We start from the raw sequence: 18,929 nt of genomic DNA on the forward strand, positions 1-18,929 counted from the left end.
TTTGAAATGCATCAAGTTGACCAAGCAAATTTATACAAGTCTATTTAATTAAAATGATAAAATTTAGACACAATACCTTAGATGATATTCTTTAGGTTTCCATCTTAAGATTCAACTATATGGCTACTTAACTAAAAAATACATTTTCATCCTATGAGAAAAAATCCACATGGCAAATTTTAAGAGGGGATTTAAAAAATAGTACCTAAGTATTATACTTAAATCTTGCCCTAAATAAAAAATACAATAGATAAATGGAAGGTAGATAAATGGAAGGGAGATAAGGCGTAAACTTTTATACTATAATTCATGACATAAGCATTTCTCAAAAAATAAAAATAAATAATTCATGATATAAGCAAATGAGATAATTAAGGTTGGAATAGGTATCACTATCTTGCTGGTGAGAGTAAAATAGGCCAGAAGTTCATGACTTCTTATTTTTCTATACAAAATTTCTTGAACTGAATAGTCATCAAAAACAATTTTATAAGTTCTGATTAATTTGTATTAGTCATACTATGAAAAGTTGAATTATATTGATAGAATACTTGGTCAATACCTCATCGAGCTAGCTTGATTAATTTCAGACGTAAGCTTATAGGAGTATACTTCTTTTTGTGCCGAATATATACACGAGAATACGACCTTTGAGAAAGTCTAAGCAAAGATGATTCATTAGGCAATGATTAAAACACTAACGGTATATATACAATATACCTTCCTTTTTAGGACTTTCGCTTTCTTTTATATTCCTTAATGCCTACGATACTATAAAGGCTCACCTCAAATGACGTGGTCCAATTAAATTTGTTACAATATTAATTATATCAATTTTTTTTTAGACTTTTTTAGTTTTATTCGATAAAAAAATACTACCATAATAATAGATTAGCTATAATAATTTTTCCTTTTAAGAATCATAATAGCACATTAATAAAATACTAAAGTATTTAAAATTAGGCAAAATGCAAAACTAACCTTCTAACTTTTAGTCTTTTTTATTTCAGTGCTCTAACTTTCAGTTTTATCATTTCAGTCCTCTAACTTTCAATTTTTGTCAATGTAGGATTCTGTTAGAACTCAGTTAAGGGTTGCCGTTAATTGAGCCAAAAAAATGTTGTTTTGGTTTTTTTTTTTTTTTTTTTTTTTTTTTTTTTTTTTAATAATAATAAATTTCAGAATTTAAAGAAAAAAATCTGTAAAAAAAGAAAAAAGAAAAAAAAACATTTAAGGGGAACAACAATCAAGTTTCCGATCTCGGCAGATATAGTGCCAACTAGTTCGTTGCCGGAAACCGCCGAATACTCAATAAACTGCCATTGTCTGTACTAGGTCAGGATCTGACCGGTGAAATAGTTACCGCCGAGATGCAAATGGTGAAGGTTAGGCATTTCAACGATAGTTAGAGGCAACTCACTGGTCATGTTGTTATTGTAGAGATCGAGGACCTGGAGGTTCTTGATAGAAGCGAGTTGGGTTGGGAAAGTGCCGTTGAAAATGTTGTTGGAGAGGTTGAGGTAGCAGAGAGCTGAGAGCCGAGAGAGAAGAGAGCTGAGGAGGAATGGGGCCAGAGAGTTGGTTAGAGGCGACGGTGAAGTTCAACAGGAAGCGGAGGTGGGCGAGGTTAGGGGAGAGAGTGCCAGAGAGGTTGAGACCAGAGAGGTCAAGAGATGTCACGTGACAGTGAGTGGTTTCTTTGTTTTGATTTCAGGGGAATAGTTCCCCTTAAATTTTTTTTTTCTTTTGTTTTTTACAGATTTTTTTAATTCTGAAATTTATTAAAAAAAAATCAAAATGACATCGTTTTGGCTCAATTAATGGCAGCCCCTAACTAAGTTCTAACGGAGTTCTGCGTTGACAAAAATTGAAAGTTAAAGAACTGAAATAACAAAACTGAAAGTTAAAGGACTGAAATAAAAAAGACTGAAAGTTAGAAGGTTAGTTTTGCATTTTTGCCTTAAAATTAAGTTGTTGACCGATTCTAAATGGAGTTTCTTATATGGACTGGCGCCAATGGCCATTTGTTTAAAGAAAGAAAGAAATTGTTGTAATTTAATGTATTAAGACTGTCAGGCTCTACATATCTAGTATCATTTAATTCTTGCGGAGACTGAAAAAACTAAAACCGGACCAAGTCGCCGTGCAAGAGAGGAAAAATTTATTTAAGACTATTAAAAATTTCAGCATAGCTATAAATAAAGAGGTAGAGTTCGGTGTCTAGGAGTAATGATTTCTAACGCCAATATATATTGACCATTGAGTATGTTTGATGAATTTCATTTATTTCCCTCCAATTTTTATTTCTTAATTCCATTAATAAAGTGTATATATAGATAACTTTAAGTAGTATCACATCACCCAATAATTTTTTATTAAATTAATATTTTGAAAATCTTATCATTGAATTACATGTTTTATACATTTTTAATTAACATGCATGTCAATTTTCATGCTAGTTAGATATTATTTAATTACTATTCTACTATACTATTCAATTCATAAACTCGTCTTTTATGTAATATTACACCATCCAATAACTTATTATTAAATAAATATTTTGAAAATCTCACAATTAGATTATATGTTATATATGTTCTTAATTAACATGCATGCTAATTTTCATGCCAATCGGATATTATTTACTATTTGATTCATAAACTCATCTTTTATGTATTATTTTAAGCTACAAAAACTCGAATTTAAAAAAAAAAATTGATTAATTGATGACATGACTATTAATCTTTAATTTGATCATCTTGAAATTTTGCAATCATGAAAAATACACGAAGATAATGTAATTTAATGATGAATTTGTTAAAATTTGCATCTAATTAAAAAATATTAAGTGGTATAATATTGTTTAAAATTATATCATATGTAAGTTGAACTTAAACTTGTTTAAATAATATAGAAAGCAAAAAATGAAGTGAGATAGAGAAAAAAGAAAAGAACAGAACACAAGCTTGTCTAAAAACTATTTTAAGATAATAAAAGGAAACCTAATAAATATGATATTTTCAACAGAGTTACTTCCTATGTAGAAAGAGGGAACCGTTCTAACAAAATAATCAAACAAATACTTTTCTTTCTTCGACAATATTGTATAGATATACTTGTTTTACTTTAGTGGACTTCTTTTCCAACAAGAGAAAGGCGTATAGGTTTCCTTTTTCTAGTCAAAGATACTTTGTTTTTGTTTTTTTGATCAATAAATACATACTTTTTTTTTTGGGGTGTAGCTCTCTGCTCTCCCTCTCTCTCTCTCTCTCTCTCTCTCTCTCTCTCTCTCTCTCTCTCTCTCTCAAAAAATTAAGAGGCTCATCCATAGTTGGATTATTAACATAGACTTTTCAATTACTCAAGTATTTATTTTGTGTTAATTGATTTTTATTTTTCTAATGCAGTTAATTGTGATAGTTGGTGTTGGAGTTAGTATTAGGCCCAAAATTTTCTCCACCTTGGATGGGAGGTCAGTCTAGTTCTCGTTATTGGACAGTAGGTTTTCATATGTATATTTTATTGATCTAATTGGTCTACTTAAGATGCATATTTTCTGCTTACCTTATCAAGCATGTGTACTCACTATAGTCAGGAATAATCCTACAACAGTTAATTTCCTAGTTCCAGTCATTCTTTTTAATCAAATGGTTTCTTATTTTAAAAATTGATGTGTACCAAACACATAGAATCTTGAATTTTTTAGAAAAATGTGTATCATTTTGACTTTAAGAGCTACACTACATTTGTTTGGCTGTGTACAAGATTGTTTGAGCTGAGAATCATGAATGATTCGCATTGCAGCATTGCACCTTACTAGTCTATGATAGTTTACTAGGTTAGTTGAGTCCAAAAGTTAAAATGGCTTGACATTTTAATGCCTTTGGTTAGGATCTCTGAAACGATATAGTTTGTTGATTGGCAGAAGAGCTATTTTTCAATAATATAATCTAAAAGCATATGTCTTTATTATTTTTTGTTCTTTTTCTGTTACTTAGGAATACTTGAATTATAGTGAGGATGGCTGGGCCACAACTTCACTATTGTTGGGATAGCAACTGTAGTTGCTGATAAAACTGCTTTATTCCTTAAGTTTTTGGAATTGATCATTCTATTCTTTAGGATCCTCTGTCCATGTTTTTTAGCCAATTTCCTAAAGCTCAAACTAAAATTTTAAAGTAGTTCTGAGTCACATTGTTGTCAATGGAATACAAGACAAGCATTAACAGAAAAGCTCCAATTTCAGATCAGTCTTATGCATGTAGAAAGGATAGTTGGAAAATGAAAATCAGCATTTAATAGTTTAACTCACTTCTGAATTCTACAGAAGGTTATGAGCTAAGCATCTCAAACTTCATGGCATACTATGAACTGAAGATGGACTCTCTAAATGAATGCGCTCAGGTATATAATATCCATAGACATTTGTCCATTTAAGAACTCACCTCAATTACACTATCTGCTTACACAACGTATTTGACGAGGAAAAGAAGTATACCTTATGTAATCCAATGCAAAAGTTCCAATTTACCTGTAGGCTGTAGCCAAGGTTTTTGTAATGAACTTTATTTGTGATTCATGTTGGAACTATATGTTGCTTAACTTCTCAAGCAACCAAAAATATATGGACATAAACATTCTTCACAACTTAGAGAAACAAGGATTGATTGTAAGAAAACTGCTAGTACCTATCCCAATACTCTTATTCAATGATGGGAAAAAGATTGATTGTCTTGGCAATAAATTTTTTTTTCAAGATTCATACAATGTGTGGTATTCTTGCATAAATACCCCAATACCACAACCATTCTCCCTGAATCTCATACTAGAGAAAGGGGAAGCTTCACAACCATATAGATAAACAATCTGGGTTCAGGACTCATTCGATATTGTATTCAAATTAGGATTAATCTTAATTTTTTTCCCTTACAAACTCGATGTGGGTGTATTTTAAGAATTGATTTTAATAGGTGAAAAGTAAATCTTTAAAGCTTTTGTTTCTCCTTTTTTTTTGCTGGGGTTTGTGGGGGAGGGGGGCTGTTAAGGAGCTATGGACTAAGAATCTTTCAACATCATTCAAACTAGTTTGAGGGAGTTCACAAACAATAAAGTTAACTAAACATGCCTGAGAGAAATTCATTTGTTATTAAGGTCTTCTCAAAACCTTGAAAACAATATGTCATAAGGTACACCCCAGTTCTGGTTTTAAACTAGGCATGTCATTCACTTACTCCAAAAGCCCAAATTCACTTCATAAAAAACTTTTCATTACATATTAAAAGACAAAAAAGGCTTTTTTAAACTGTTAGCCCAAATTCACTTCATAAAAACTTTTCATTACATATTAAATGACAAAAAAGCTTTTAAAAACTGTTTGTATATATACATATATATATATATGATGCATCGAACCTTGCAATTATATTTTTGATTGACTACTTACCAACCAATTGGAAATCAGAAAAATATTACTACCACATCTTGAAGCAGAGTTTGGGTGCAGATTCACACTATCTTCTAGGAAGATTTCATGTTAAATAAGAAGTGAAAAGAAAATTGTACTTGAGTCAAGCCTGTGTACTGGGATAGCAATTTTCTTGATTTTTAATGAAAATGTTTATTTATCCAAAAAAAAAGGGGGGATTATCTATTCTCATAGAAGCTAAACGGCTGGTAGTAAATGGGAACTCAATTCCTATTAACCATGACTTTTGGCTTATTGTAATAACTGATTTTTTTTCTCTTTCTATGATTCGGAAGAATCCTTCTTGTCCTTTATTAGAATAAGCTCCATCCTTTGGGTTCTTTTTTTTATCTTTTTTATTTTATAATTGTGTTAAATAGATATCTATAGTTTTTATTATTAGGTACAATGACCATTTTCTATAGATAAGACAAAGTAACATTTGATTTTTTTTCACTTTACGTTTCATTCTAAATACAGATTGTCAGCTCTGGCAGGTGGGCAAGTGCATCAAGTATGAAAAAAAATACCTATCACGTATTCTCACCTCCTTGCAAATAACACACCTCATGCTCTTTTAAATTAGGTCCAATATAATTTTGAAAGGAGTTTGTGCCCTTAACATGCAAGGAATTGCAATGTCTTAGATCTTCACTGCTATGTCTTAGTCTGCTCAAATTTATTGATAGCTTTATGCATTATTTGACATATGAGGTTGCTGTTTCCTAACCTCTAACAAAATTTGTTTTCCACTCTTTGTGAAGATATTTCCATATGGCTAAGGCTTTTTAATGAGACCCTTTGTCTCATAGAATGATTTCTTTTCTACATATACTGTTGTTTATCAACAAAGCTCAAGTGCTACTCCAGTTTTCTTTTAAAAGAAAGTAGGGGAAAGATGTTGGATGGAGAGATCTAATTGAAAAGTTGAGAACAATGAACGAGAAAAATGTCAAAAAGCTCCTAATCACCATGTTGAGCCCAAGAAAACTTGTGAAGATTCAACTCAATGGGTTCTCTTTCTATGAGTTCTCTTTGGTGTTTATTCTTAGTAGCCAATTTTTTCAAATACAGTAATTGATGTGCCTACAGTATGTCACAGTAGCTCAATTTTTTATATCGTCTTCCATTGACATTCTTAAGCTAGATGAATCTTCTGTTGGTTTAATTGGGAACTCAAGAAGTCCATCAAGGGCACTTAATTAGCTCCAGTATTCTATAGTCCTAATTTTGTTCTATAAGTGACACATACACCTCTCTCTCTCTCTCTCTCTCTCTCTCTCTCTCTCTATTTGTGTGTCTCTTTAATCTTTCGCACTTTTTGCATCAAATTCAAGAGATAATTCAGTGCTAAGCTTTAGAGCTAGGAGGCAAGGTTGAGTAGAGTTGCAAAACAGAGCCATACTTGATTCATCTTTGCATAGTGAGGTTGGAAAAGACAAATACATTTTTTTTGCCCCCAACTAGTCCATTCTTACAATCAAAGTGGGGGGCTTCAAGCTTGCAACAACTAAATTTACAGAACCATGAACTATATGTAGCTCATAATCCAATAACACAAGACATACACAATACATTTATCTTTTTTTATTTATGCATAAATGACTGTTCAATAAATGCCAATTAAAATTTTTTATCAATGTTTACTAGGCTATGGTGGCATAGCTTTCGCACTTGTAATTATCATAGACTGAGACCCTTAAACCTTAGTGTTCACTGCCTATAGATTTCCTTCTGTTTTCTTGAGGAGAAATATAAGTGATGCTTCCAATGGATACAACAAATGTACCGACTTAGCCTTGGGAAGGCCAGATATACGTCTTGTCTTATTCTTTGTAAATGATGGGCTTCATTTCAGGTACACAAAGCCTATTCTATACTTCAAGAAGACTACCAGGCCTCAAGGCAGGATCTCCATGCTCACAATACCATTCCCCATGAGGTTTGGAACCTAATTTGGAAAGTAAAAATCCCTCTGAAAATTGGAATCTTTGTGTGGAAAGTCATGCATGACAGTATTCCTACATTTCTGAATTTGTGTAATAGAGGGATCAATGTCCATAGTACATGCCCTCTCTGCAATTCTGAGGATGAAAGCTCCACTCATCTTTTCCTCTACTGCCCTTTTGCTAGAGCCATTTGGCATGGTTCATCATTGGGTATTCATACTTATGAGCTAAACAATGTTTCTGTCCAAGGGTGGGTTGGGTCCTTACTGATAAGACACAAAAGGATGGATCAGGAGTCAATGAAATACCTGCAAACTCTGTTTACTGTCTTATGGTCGATATGGAATCTTAGGAATCTGGTGGTTCTTGAAGATAAGCAACCTAACCCAATAGAAGTGCTCTTAACTGCTCAAAATTTGTCTTGCAAGTACCATGAAATCTTTAAGGAGGCTGATTCACTGGGCACACAGGCATCAGCAAAATACAGACCAAATTCCAATTGGTGGGCAGTGGCAGCTGATCGTAAAGTTAGCAGGTGCAAAAAGAAAGAGAGCTAAAAGAAGTGCTTATGCATATGAGGCCAGAAATCTACAAGGAGAAGTGGTGTTTGTGGTATTAAGAGTTGTGCTACTGGATCTGTTGCAGGTGCAGTTCAGAAGACGATAGTGGAGGCAGCAGTCAAAGCTAAGAAGCTTGGATATCAACAAATTTTGATGTTAAGTAATTGCAAAAGGCTAGTTCAAGTAGTGGACAAGAAGCGAGCCCCAGATTGGAAAGAGAGAACTCTCATGGCAGACATGTCCTCCCTACAGCAGATGGGATTAGATTGCAGGGCGATTTTTGTTTCTGAGGCTATCCTTAACTATGTATGGTCGTTGGCTGTTTTAGTTACAAAAGAGCCAACTTACTACTGCTGGCCGACTATGGAACATGATGTAAATGCTACTTATGGTTAATGCCTTTTTTGAATGGTATCAAAAAAAAAAATAAAATAAAATAAAATTCAATGAAGCATGACTTTGAAGAAATATGCCTACATCAGAAAATTACACTCAACTGTTTTCTTCTCTGTTGTTTCCATCCAATTTCTTTAACTTTTGATGCCTTTGTCACTCTCATCTCCCTCTCTGAAAGACCAAATGGCTCTACATACTTCACAAACATTAACTAAGAACACTGGTACTTGGGAGCTTTTCTCTCTTCCCTCTATTAAAAATCTTTAGATTTAAAACAAAAGAAAACCAAAATGAGTATACACTACAAATATTATAAGCCCAATCCCAAGGCATATTATAATAGAGCATTATAGAAGCCAGTTATCATGACTTTTAAGTAGAGTTTATGATGTGCATTTGTTTTAGACCCAATTTCTCTCTCCCTTGTGTGTGTGTTTGTTTCTCAAAAATTAAAAATCTCAAGGCATTGAAGCCACTTGTGTGCAAGCTCCTCAAACAATCAAAAGAAAATAACATTCAATTCTAGGGGTGATCATTTGTGTTCACATGTCGTGTTCATGTCATGTTAACTCATAAATATCCAACTATATAAATCTACACAAACACAACACGTTTATTAATCGAGTCATAACCCCTTAACCCTAACATGACCTGTTTATTAAACAAGTTGACACGATACGATTCACATAACCCATTTAATAAACATGTATTAAGGTCAGCATGACCTAACATAACCCATTTAATAAATAGGTCACGTATTCAAGTTTACATGTTTACCTAGCACGAATAACCTATTAACAATTCTCATATTTTATAAAATCAATATATCTATATATATATATATATATATCTATCTATCTATCTATCTAAAACCTGAAACATAACATTTATTATTGCTACGCTCTTGTTGAGCCACATTAGCAACCACGTCTTCCACTAATTTTCTATACTTTCTTTTCTCTATTTAAACTTTTCTTCTCCCCTATTCTAAAAAAAAAAAGTCAATCTCTTCTTCTCCCCATTAATTCACAACTACTGTTACATTTTTTACAACATTTTCCCTTCTTTTTTGTTTCTTTATCTCCCAACTACTCTCAACTTTACAGTTACACTTTCTTCCTCATTTTTATATTTTGACTCTTTTTCTCCCAATTTCATTTTGTATAAATTTGATCATTTTCCTCATTCCGTCCATATTTCTTCTCCCACAAAACTGTGAGTATTCTCTCTCTCTCTCTCTCTCTCTCTCTCTAGATTTTTGTTCTTTCTTATACCTATAATTAAGGTTGATGGTTCTTTTTTCTTTTTTTAATATGTGTTTTAGTATTGTGTTTTTTTTTTTTTTTTTTTTTTTAAATTTCCCAATAGAAGAATATGGTCACCTTTAAAAAATATTAATCAAACACACAAAAAATAATAAAATGATATATTTGTAGAGATAAAAAGATAAAAAAAAAAAATAAAATTACTTGTAAAAATATTTTTTAAAATAGACAATACTTAAAGTAATTTTTGCTTTTTTATATATTACACCTTATTACATAATATTTATATTCCCTCGCATTGGGTGGGTCTACGGCTAGTATATATAAAATCAGAGACCTCATTGTGTGAGAATCTATAATTTTGCCAAGTGGCACCTCCTATGAAGTTTCTCTACAATCATCAAACTCTCCCATTAATTGCCTAAATTTACACCATGACTCTCTCTCTTCTTCATGTCTTTTAGTATACCAAGTGTTTCAAAAAAAAATTTTAAGGGACTAATAACTAATGAGATCAAGATAGATAGTCTTTTAGCATTGCTAGTGCCTTAGTTACACAAATCCATATCCTTTCTTTACTATAATCATTATTATTTTATTTTATTCTATGGGAACCATTATTATTTTATGGTGATATAGTTACATACTCATATCTCATAAACAGTCTCCCTCTATTAATATTTTTTTGGTAAGGCAAGTTTTTACGTTGGTTATTTAAAAAAGTTTCTGCCTTTGTAATTGTGTAGATGCATTAATCACAGCTTTCCTCCAAAATGATGTTTTAGTTTTTGCCTTTTTGTTTGCACATAATGTACCTTATCAACATTATACTATAATGATTAATGTATTATTTCCTAAACCTTTGACCCCCCAACTTCTCTCTCACGTTTTGCCTTCCCCTCTCAACTTCGAATTTATGTCTCCATTCTCTTTCTTTCTCTTAAAAAACCCCTTTTATAGTTAAAATTCTGAAACTATTGCTATTCTCAAATTTTGTTTCCATGCTCACAATTTTTAAAACACCTAGCCAATAGAAGAAACCTATTGCTCTTGTAATCTTTTGTTGTAGCTAGTAGTGGCTGTCCATCGCACATTAAGTGGCCATGATATTTATGAGTTCAAGCTATCTTTTGCTACTTTCAAAAATTAAGTTCTTCACTTACAATCAGTAGGGTTAAGATTGTGAGATTCTTTGTTTTGCTATTTTCTTTTATAGGTTGTGTTATTATGTTTATCGATTTCCAAAAGATGCTAGAGGTCTAGAACTGAGAAGTTGATAATTGTTTATTATAGTGTAAAAGTTTTGTTGTCAATGTCCTTTTCAAGTTTGTTTAATCTTAACATATGGCTTAAGAAAATAGGTCTTTTCAAAATAAACAAAAACTAAACCTACTGTAAATCTTAAATTCGGATTATAGGGTTCAAGCATGTATCATCTTGGTTGGAGGGGATTCAGTCAATGGCAATTGAATTTGTAGAAAGAAAAAAAAAATTAAATAAAAAAATAATAAAAACAACAACTATTCAATCAGCATTCTTTTGACTCCAAGCTTCTTTGTCAAGGGAATCTTGATATTTCAATAAAGAAATACATTTTGACTTTTTTCCTACAGTAAATTGAGTTTTGGTTGAACGATTTTTTTTTTTTTTTAAAGAGTTTTAACTTATGGCGGCCGCTCTTGATGATAGTTCTTTAACGGTTTTTTTTTTAGTATTGGTTTAATGGTGACTATATAATGATCTATATGTTGTGTGCGCTTTCTTTTGTATGAATTTTAATAACGTATGGATAGAGGATTTTAACGTTTGGTTCATTAAGGTTTTTTTTTTTTTTTTTTTTNTTAGTATTGGTTTAATGGTGACTATATAATGATCTATATGTTGTGTGCGCTTTCTTTTGTATGAATTTTAATAACGTATGGATAGAGGATTTTAACGTTTGGTTCATTAAGTTTTTTTTTTTTTTTTTTTTCAACTTTATTTCATCATTTTGTAGCTTGAAATGTGTGCAATTTATAATAGTTACTTCTTATAATGAATTCATTACTAACAAAATTTTATGACAATTAAACTATGATATATGTACAATATTTTCAAAACTATCTTACATAAAACATTACAGTATTATCCGTGCATAGCACAAACAACTTACTAGTGTATATAAATATATAACTAGATACCAAAAAGGTCATTAATAATTAAAATATAATTAAAAATTATTGATAAATTGGTAAAATTGACCTTCAATTAAACAGGTTTGATGTGTCAAACCCAACTTAATATCTTTAATTTGAATCTAATGCGAACCGTTTACAAGTATCCAATGTAAAAAAATAAAAATAAATAAATAAAGATACTAATCAAAAGCAGGAACTTGGTCAAAGTCTACATAACAATCAAGAAAATGAAATATGGAACTTCCTATCTGACATGACCAATTATGCTAGAGGCAGAAAAAATTGGCTCAAAGGTTGAGCATATTCATCAGAATTCAGAACCAACTACTTTATTTGAATTGGACCATACCAATGGCCATTCATATCCATGATTGTTAAAATTTTGAACTGAACTATCCTACTTCCTCAAAACAATTAGGATCGAATTAGAACGGTATAAAACTTAGAATTGCTTGTAGGATGGTTTGGGATCAATAAAATCACGAGATCCTACGATCCCAAACCAATCCTTTCTTCTAAAAGATTGAGTCTAAAGTCTAAACTGAAAATTCTTTGACTAATATTTTGCAAAGCTTCTACCAAGCCTCCTCACTAATCAAAATGTTCAATTTTTCTCATAGCAAGTTAATAGATTTTGGGACAAATTTTAGCTATAAAATTAGTTGTAGCTTTAGGCTACAACCTTATTCGATATTATTTATTTGAAGTGCATTTTGACAAATCTACTATTATATTACAATTTCTTCTTATATCCTTCACATTTGTAAAATTTCTAAAAAATTAAAAATCAAAAGTTATGTCATCAATAAATTATTTAAATTGCAAGTTTTTGTAGTTTAAAATTATACATGATATATAACCTTATAGATTATATAGTAAATAATATCTGATTGACACAAAATTTGACATGTGTATTATAAGAAGCAATTTAACTGTTAGATTTTCAAAATGACAAAGTTTAGCTACAAAATTTGTTGTAACCTAATATTACACCCTTACTTAATATTTTTTTATTGGAGGTGAATTTTAACAAATCCACCATTAGATTACATTTTCTTTTTATATCTTCCATGTTTGCAAATTTTTTAGAAAATTAAAGATTAATAGTTATGTCATCAATAAATTGTTTAGATTGCAAGTTTTTATAATTTAAAATTATGTATAAAATATAAACTTATAGATATATAGTAAATAACATCTTATTGACACATAATTTGACATATGTATTAAAAGCATAAAGAACATGCAATTTAACAGTTAAATTTTCAAAATATGTAGTTGTGGGGACTCAATTTGGATTTGACCCTGAGTATGAATGGGTTTTCAGCCCAACAAGTCCAAACAATAAATTTGTAGAAAGTGGATTGAAGGTTTAGGCGTTGGCCGTCGTTCACCAAGCATGAACTCTCTTCTTTTATTAAAAAATACTTAGAACATTTTTTACAACTGGGGGGATGCTCCTCGGCCCGTGGCCGAGGAGCCCTTTTTCTTCTCCCTTTTCCCCCCCCCCCTATCTTACTTTACTTGCTTTTCTTATATAGTCTTCATCTTCCTATCTCCTTCTTCCATCTGTTGATCATCCATTTGCCTTTCTTCTGGCCGTCCGTCCCATCAGAGGCCTTATCAGTACTCAAGTGGTTCACTCTGATCAACGTTGCCCTGCTAAGGGGTTATATCCTCATTAATGCGGCTAGAGGGGTTAGGTGAATGCATTAAGTGTGAATGTGACAGTTTGCTCTGGGCTTGCCCCTTCCCAAAATTATCCTTAGTATGCCAAGGACGAAGAGGTCCTCGGCGTGGGTCAAAAAAGAGGCTTTCCCCAACTTAGCCTTGGATGGTCAGTCTTCCTCGGCGTCGGCCTTGGGCCTACTACACGATGGGCTGAGGCTATCAGGCCCACGGGCCCCACAATAGCCCCTCAAAACCCTGCTGCATGTTCCCTCGGACGGGGAGGAGGGTTTTGATACCTACGGGCCCTCTAGACGAATCGCCCCACTTCGGTTCGTGCTAATGTTGGCGACTTTTCGACTACCCGATGTGCGTTTTTTGCGTTTCAAGACTTAATGTGTGCCCACATTAAATTTTGGCGGCACCACGTTTCCCACTTTCAACGGCGTGATAGTAATTGTTCGGCGGGGATCTCCTGCTTTTATGGGCAGGCAGTTACATTTGGGGAACCTAAGGGGGAGTATAAGTACCTGTTTGAATCGCCTGGTCTCCTCATTTTCGCACTTACAACCATTGATGCGTATGATTTGAATCTGGTTCAACTTGCACACTACCTGAAGAGAATCGTCATATTTCTGTAAGTCTTCTTCTTCCAGCGACCCCAAATTTCCTTGATTCTATTCCTTCTTTTCTTCTTCTGGAACTTTTAGTCGTCTTTGGAGAATGGGTAAGTTTAAGAAGTTGGTTGAGTCCAACGAGATGATGAACAAATTCATTGTTGACTATGGGATACCCAATAATGTGAGTTTGAAGTACTGTGAAGAAGGGGAGTGGTACATTAAGAGGAGAGAGGGTGAAGTCGTGATCCCGATAGTAGCTTTCGTAGAGGGAGGGATGAGAATCCCTATAAGGCCAGTGACCCTCAATTACCTTAGGCATTTTCGCCTGGCTCCTACCCAGTGTGCCGTGAATGTATTTAGGATATTAGGGTGTGTAGATACCTTGAATGAGAAAATGGGGCTGAGACTGACTCACCATGATGTGAACTGGTGCTACAACCTTCATCACCTGAGGGGTAAGACGTACTATATGAAGACAAGGGACGATAGGGTTCGTCTCATCCAGTGTCTTCCTGATTCCAATAAGGGGTTGACTCAAGATTTCCTCATAGTGTCGGAGGAGTGGCACAACGGTTTTCATTGCCCAACAGTAGAGGGAGAGCCAGGTAGGGTATCCAAAGTAGGAGACAATCTAGGTTTCAGTATTTTTATGTTTATAACTGTATATCTGCTTTGGTTTATTAACCACAGGAGTTTCACTTTTCTTTTCGCAGATCCGCACGCCTTTGCACGTCATTTCCACCTGGTTAACAAAGCGGATTTGGAAACCGTTCTTAGGTCGGAACTTTTCCTGAACGAAACTGATAACCAGGTCAGAGCTGCTCATCAAATCCTCGGATGCGACCCAGCTCAGAAATCATTCCCAGTCCCGAAGCACGTAATTAGAGCTCGTGACCCTCGGCTTACGCAGATTACCGTAGTGGAGGACGGTTTTGCATTTTTCGAGGGGTCTTATATACTTGAAGGCATTCCGCTAGCAGGTCCCTCCTCATCCCAACAAGTAACGGTGGCCGAGGAAGGACTATCTAAGAAGGCAAGGGAGGTGGTTGAATTGAGTTCTTCTGAGGACGAATATAGTGTGTTCAACCTAGCTGACCAGTCTGAGGATATATCTTTAGCTGACCAACCCTCCGAGGAGGTTGAACCCCAGAGAACGTTGGGGGGAGTTAGAATCGAGGGTCAGGAAATACCACAAGACGTGGCGAGGCCTCCGGCGGACCCTTCGAGACAAAGCCCTTAGGCCTTGGCTAAAGCCTTTTGATTTGCTTATCGAATTAATTTGCCTACTGAGTTGGGGAGACTGGTATACGACATAGGATAATTTTGTTTATTTTCTCTTTTATTTCATTTTGTTTCTTGCCTCGGTGGCGTTGTAAGGAAATTGTATACTTTTTGTTTGAACTGAATGCTTAATACTTTGCTTCCAACTACAGATATTTTCTTTTATTTGCTTTACTATAATATTCTGCTCGATATTTGTATTCTATTCTGGAGTTAGTCTCATGAAATCATCTGTTATCCTTCAAATGTAAATCTAAAGACCGTATTATAGCTTGACTCTAGGTAACGCTTTGGTTTTTCTCCAGATAGTTATTTTCTCCATGGGTTCGAGTCCGAGGACTATGCAATACCTTGGTTCCGTCTAATACTTCTATTTTTCTGTAAGTATCTAGTTTTCCATAGGCTTGGGTCTGAGGACCATGCAATACCTTGGTTCTGTCTAGTACTTCTATTTTTCTGTAAGTATCTAGTTTTCCATAGGCTTGGGTCCGAGGACCATGCAATACCTTGGTTCTGTCTACCACTTCTATTTTTCTGTAAGTATCTAGTTTCCCCATAGGTTTGAGTCCGAGGACCATGCAATACCTTGGTTCTGTCTAGTACCCAGGTATAATGGTGTGAATAGTTTTACCATAGGCTTGGATCTGAGGACCATGCAATACCTTGGTTTTGTCTACCACTTCTAGTTTCCCCATAGGTTTAAGTCCGAGGACCATCCAATACATTGGTTCTGTCTAGTACCCAGGTATAATGGTGTGAATAGTTTTACCATAGGCTTGGGTCCGAGGACCATGCAATACCTTGGTTCTGTCTACCGCTTCTATTTTTCTGTAAGTATCTAGTTTCCCCATAGGTTTGAGTCCGAGGACCATGCAATACCTTGGTTCTGTCTAGTACCCAGATATAATGGTGTGAATAGTTTTACCATAGGCTTGGGTCCGAGACCATGCAATACCTTGGTTCTGTCTACCACTTCTATTTTTCTGTAAATAGGGGTTTGTCCTCGGACCGCTTTATTGGAGATGATTCCTCTTTGGGTCGGATTATGATCTTTACACGTGGCGTTGATCTCGCCTCCTGCTCGAGCCCCCATCTTTTTCATTTATGAAGCGCCCTTTGTCCGTTCGTGTTCTGCGCTTGACGCTTCGGTGCGCGAAACGCGCCTTCATTAATGTCCTCGTGAATTAACACGAGTCCAACGGTCTACGGCCTCCTTGGAAATTGGTAGCTTCATTATTAGCCCAGCTGATAATTCTCTTTTCGAATTCTGCATGAATTAATTCTCACCAACCCTCATCCCCTATATAAGGTGGGGGGATGGTTTCTCCACAATCCATGAACCTCCCAACACAAACAGAAAAAACACATCCTTTTAGCTCCCCAAGCCCCTTTAACAACCCCGCCGGAATTGTGACTAGAGTTGGCAAATATGAGGCGGCTTTGGGCGGGTGTGAGAACATCCGTGCCAAGAGCCGTTATGGCCGCAGCCCCCACTGGGCTTCCGGCGCGACAGAATCTAGATGTAACCCCGATGGCGCCATACAAGGTGGCCCGGAGGAATGTTGTTGAAGTACCTAACGTCTCTTCTCGGAGCGCACCCCCGACGAAGAAGGCGTGCGAATTCATGTCATGGGCGGTGCTCGAGTGTTGCCGTCTCCAACGGCCAACACTCGTGAGGATTGGAGAGAATCAAGAGAACATCATGGGGGAAGGTGTCCCGGAGCCCCTGCATCTGCTCCTCTCCTTGTTCAAGCTCCGCCGCTCTGAGAAAGGAGTTGTTGGTGGCCTTGAAACAAACTGGCCCTCCCCCTTCCCTGCTTTTATTGTCAAGCTCTCCCATTCTCTTCATGCCAATAAAAGCACGACTTGACACTTCCCTCTGGCTAGTTTTTTAGGGCGGGTTCACCTGGGCCTCTGATTGTAGAACTAGCTGGTAGGATTAGCTTGTAAATTTCTTTGTGAAACACGCCTACCTGAGCCTGTAATTGTAATTTGTACTGTTTCTATTTATGAAATAATATCAAGATCTCTCTTTTCGCTGTCAAATCTTCTATTTTCTTTTTTTTTCTTTTTTTCTTTTTTACTTCGCCAACCTACTGTAAAACGACCACTTAGAACAATCGCCTGGTGCGCCGGCCAGCACACTAATCCTTCCCACAGACGGCGCCAATTGTGGGGACTCAATTTGGATTTGACCCTGAGTATGAATGGGTTTTCAGCCCAACAAGCCCAAACAATAAATTTGTAGAGAGTAGATTGAAGGTTTAGGCGTTGGCCGTCGTTCACCAAGCATGAACTCTCTTCTTTTATTAAAAAATACTTAGAACATTTTTTACAACTGGGGGGATGCTCCTCGGCCCGTGGCCGAGGAGCCCTTTTTCTTCTCCCTTTTTTCCCCCCTATCTTACTTTACTTGCTTTTCTTATATAGTCTTCATCTTCCTATCTCCTTCTTCCATCTGTTGATCATCCATTCGCCTTTCTTCTGGCCGTCCGTCCCATCAGAGGCCTTATCAGTACTCAAGTAGTTCACTCTGATCAACGTTGCCCTGCTAAGAGGTTATATCCCCATTAATGCGGCCAGAGGGGTTAGGTGAATGCATTAAGTGTGAATGTGACAGCTTGCTCTGGACTTGCCCCTTCCCAAAATTATCCTTAGTATGCCGAGGACGAAGAGGTCCTCGGCGTGGGTCAAAAAAGAGGCTTTCCCCAACTTAGCCTTGGATGGTCAGTCTTCCTCGGCGTCGGCCTTGGGCCTACTACACGATGGGCTGAGGCTATCAGGCCCACGGGCCCCACAGTAGTAATATTAATTTTATTAAAGGAAGTTATAGTCTTAGGCTACAACCAATTTTATAGTTAAACTTTATCATTTTGAAAATATACAATAATGTTTATTTTATTGAGTAATATTATAATCTTAAGTTACAATCAATTTTGTAATTAAACTTTGTCTTTTATTTTTTTTATTTTTTATTTTTTTTGGTAGCATATAGATTTCGGCATCATCACCAGATAAAGGAGCCCACTTTTTCGTTCACCCTGGATTGCTTTTAGTTAACACAGCTTGAATAGGTATTGGGAAATTTGGCAATACCAACACCCACTTGTTTTTCATAGGAATGGCAACGGGTCGGGTTCGGGCCGGGTTTTTTTATACCCGGACCCGACCCGAGGGCCAAGACCCACAGCCCGGACTCGGCCCGTTTACTAAACGGATTTTTTTTTCGAGGCCCGGACCCGGCCCTGCCGAGCCCCGCGGGCTCCATGGGCCCCGTTGGGCCGTGGTACTTCAGGGCCCATTCTGTGGCTCAATCAAAAAAAAAAAAATTTTGCCTGATATTGATTTTCTTAGCAACCAAACAGGAGGGAAAAAAAACACCCAAGAAAACCCATTATTTTCTCAGCAACCAACAGATCAGAAACCCTTTTTTTTCATTACAATATTTTCCCACACCAAAAGCATTTTTTTCATTACAATATTTTCCCACATCAAAAGCAAAAATAAGAATTAACATACAAACCTAGGTTTGAACAATAAGACCCTACA

At 35.3% G+C, this 18,929-nt stretch overlaps 1 protein-coding gene across 2 annotated transcripts; it reads left to right on the forward strand.

The window, feature by feature from the left end:
- The first annotated feature begins 3,281 nt into the window (after window positions 1–3,281).
- LOC112001839 (uncharacterized) lies at window positions 3,282–8,429 on the forward strand. 2 transcript variants are annotated; one of them, XM_065762416.1, is made up of 3 exons: window positions 3,282–3,472; window positions 4,328–4,404; window positions 7,323–8,429. In XM_065762416.1, exons 1-3 carry the CDS (start codon window positions 3,466–3,468, stop codon window positions 7,968–7,970), a joined length of 732 nt encoding a protein of 243 aa, XP_065618488.1. In that variant the 5' UTR covers window positions 3,282–3,465; the 3' UTR covers window positions 7,971–8,429. The 2 variants fall into 2 exon arrangements, with proteins under 2 accessions (XP_065618488.1, XP_065618489.1); XM_065762417.1 differs by having other exon boundaries at window positions 3,283–3,472; window positions 4,331–4,404.
- Window positions 8,430–18,929: the final 10,500 nt, after the last annotated feature.

Source organism: Quercus suber, unplaced genomic scaffold (assembly GCF_002906115.3).
Source record: "Quercus suber isolate HL8 unplaced genomic scaffold, Cork oak 2.0 scaffold_457, whole genome shotgun sequence".
Lineage (NCBI taxonomy): Eukaryota > Viridiplantae > Streptophyta > Magnoliopsida > Fagales > Fagaceae > Quercus > Quercus suber.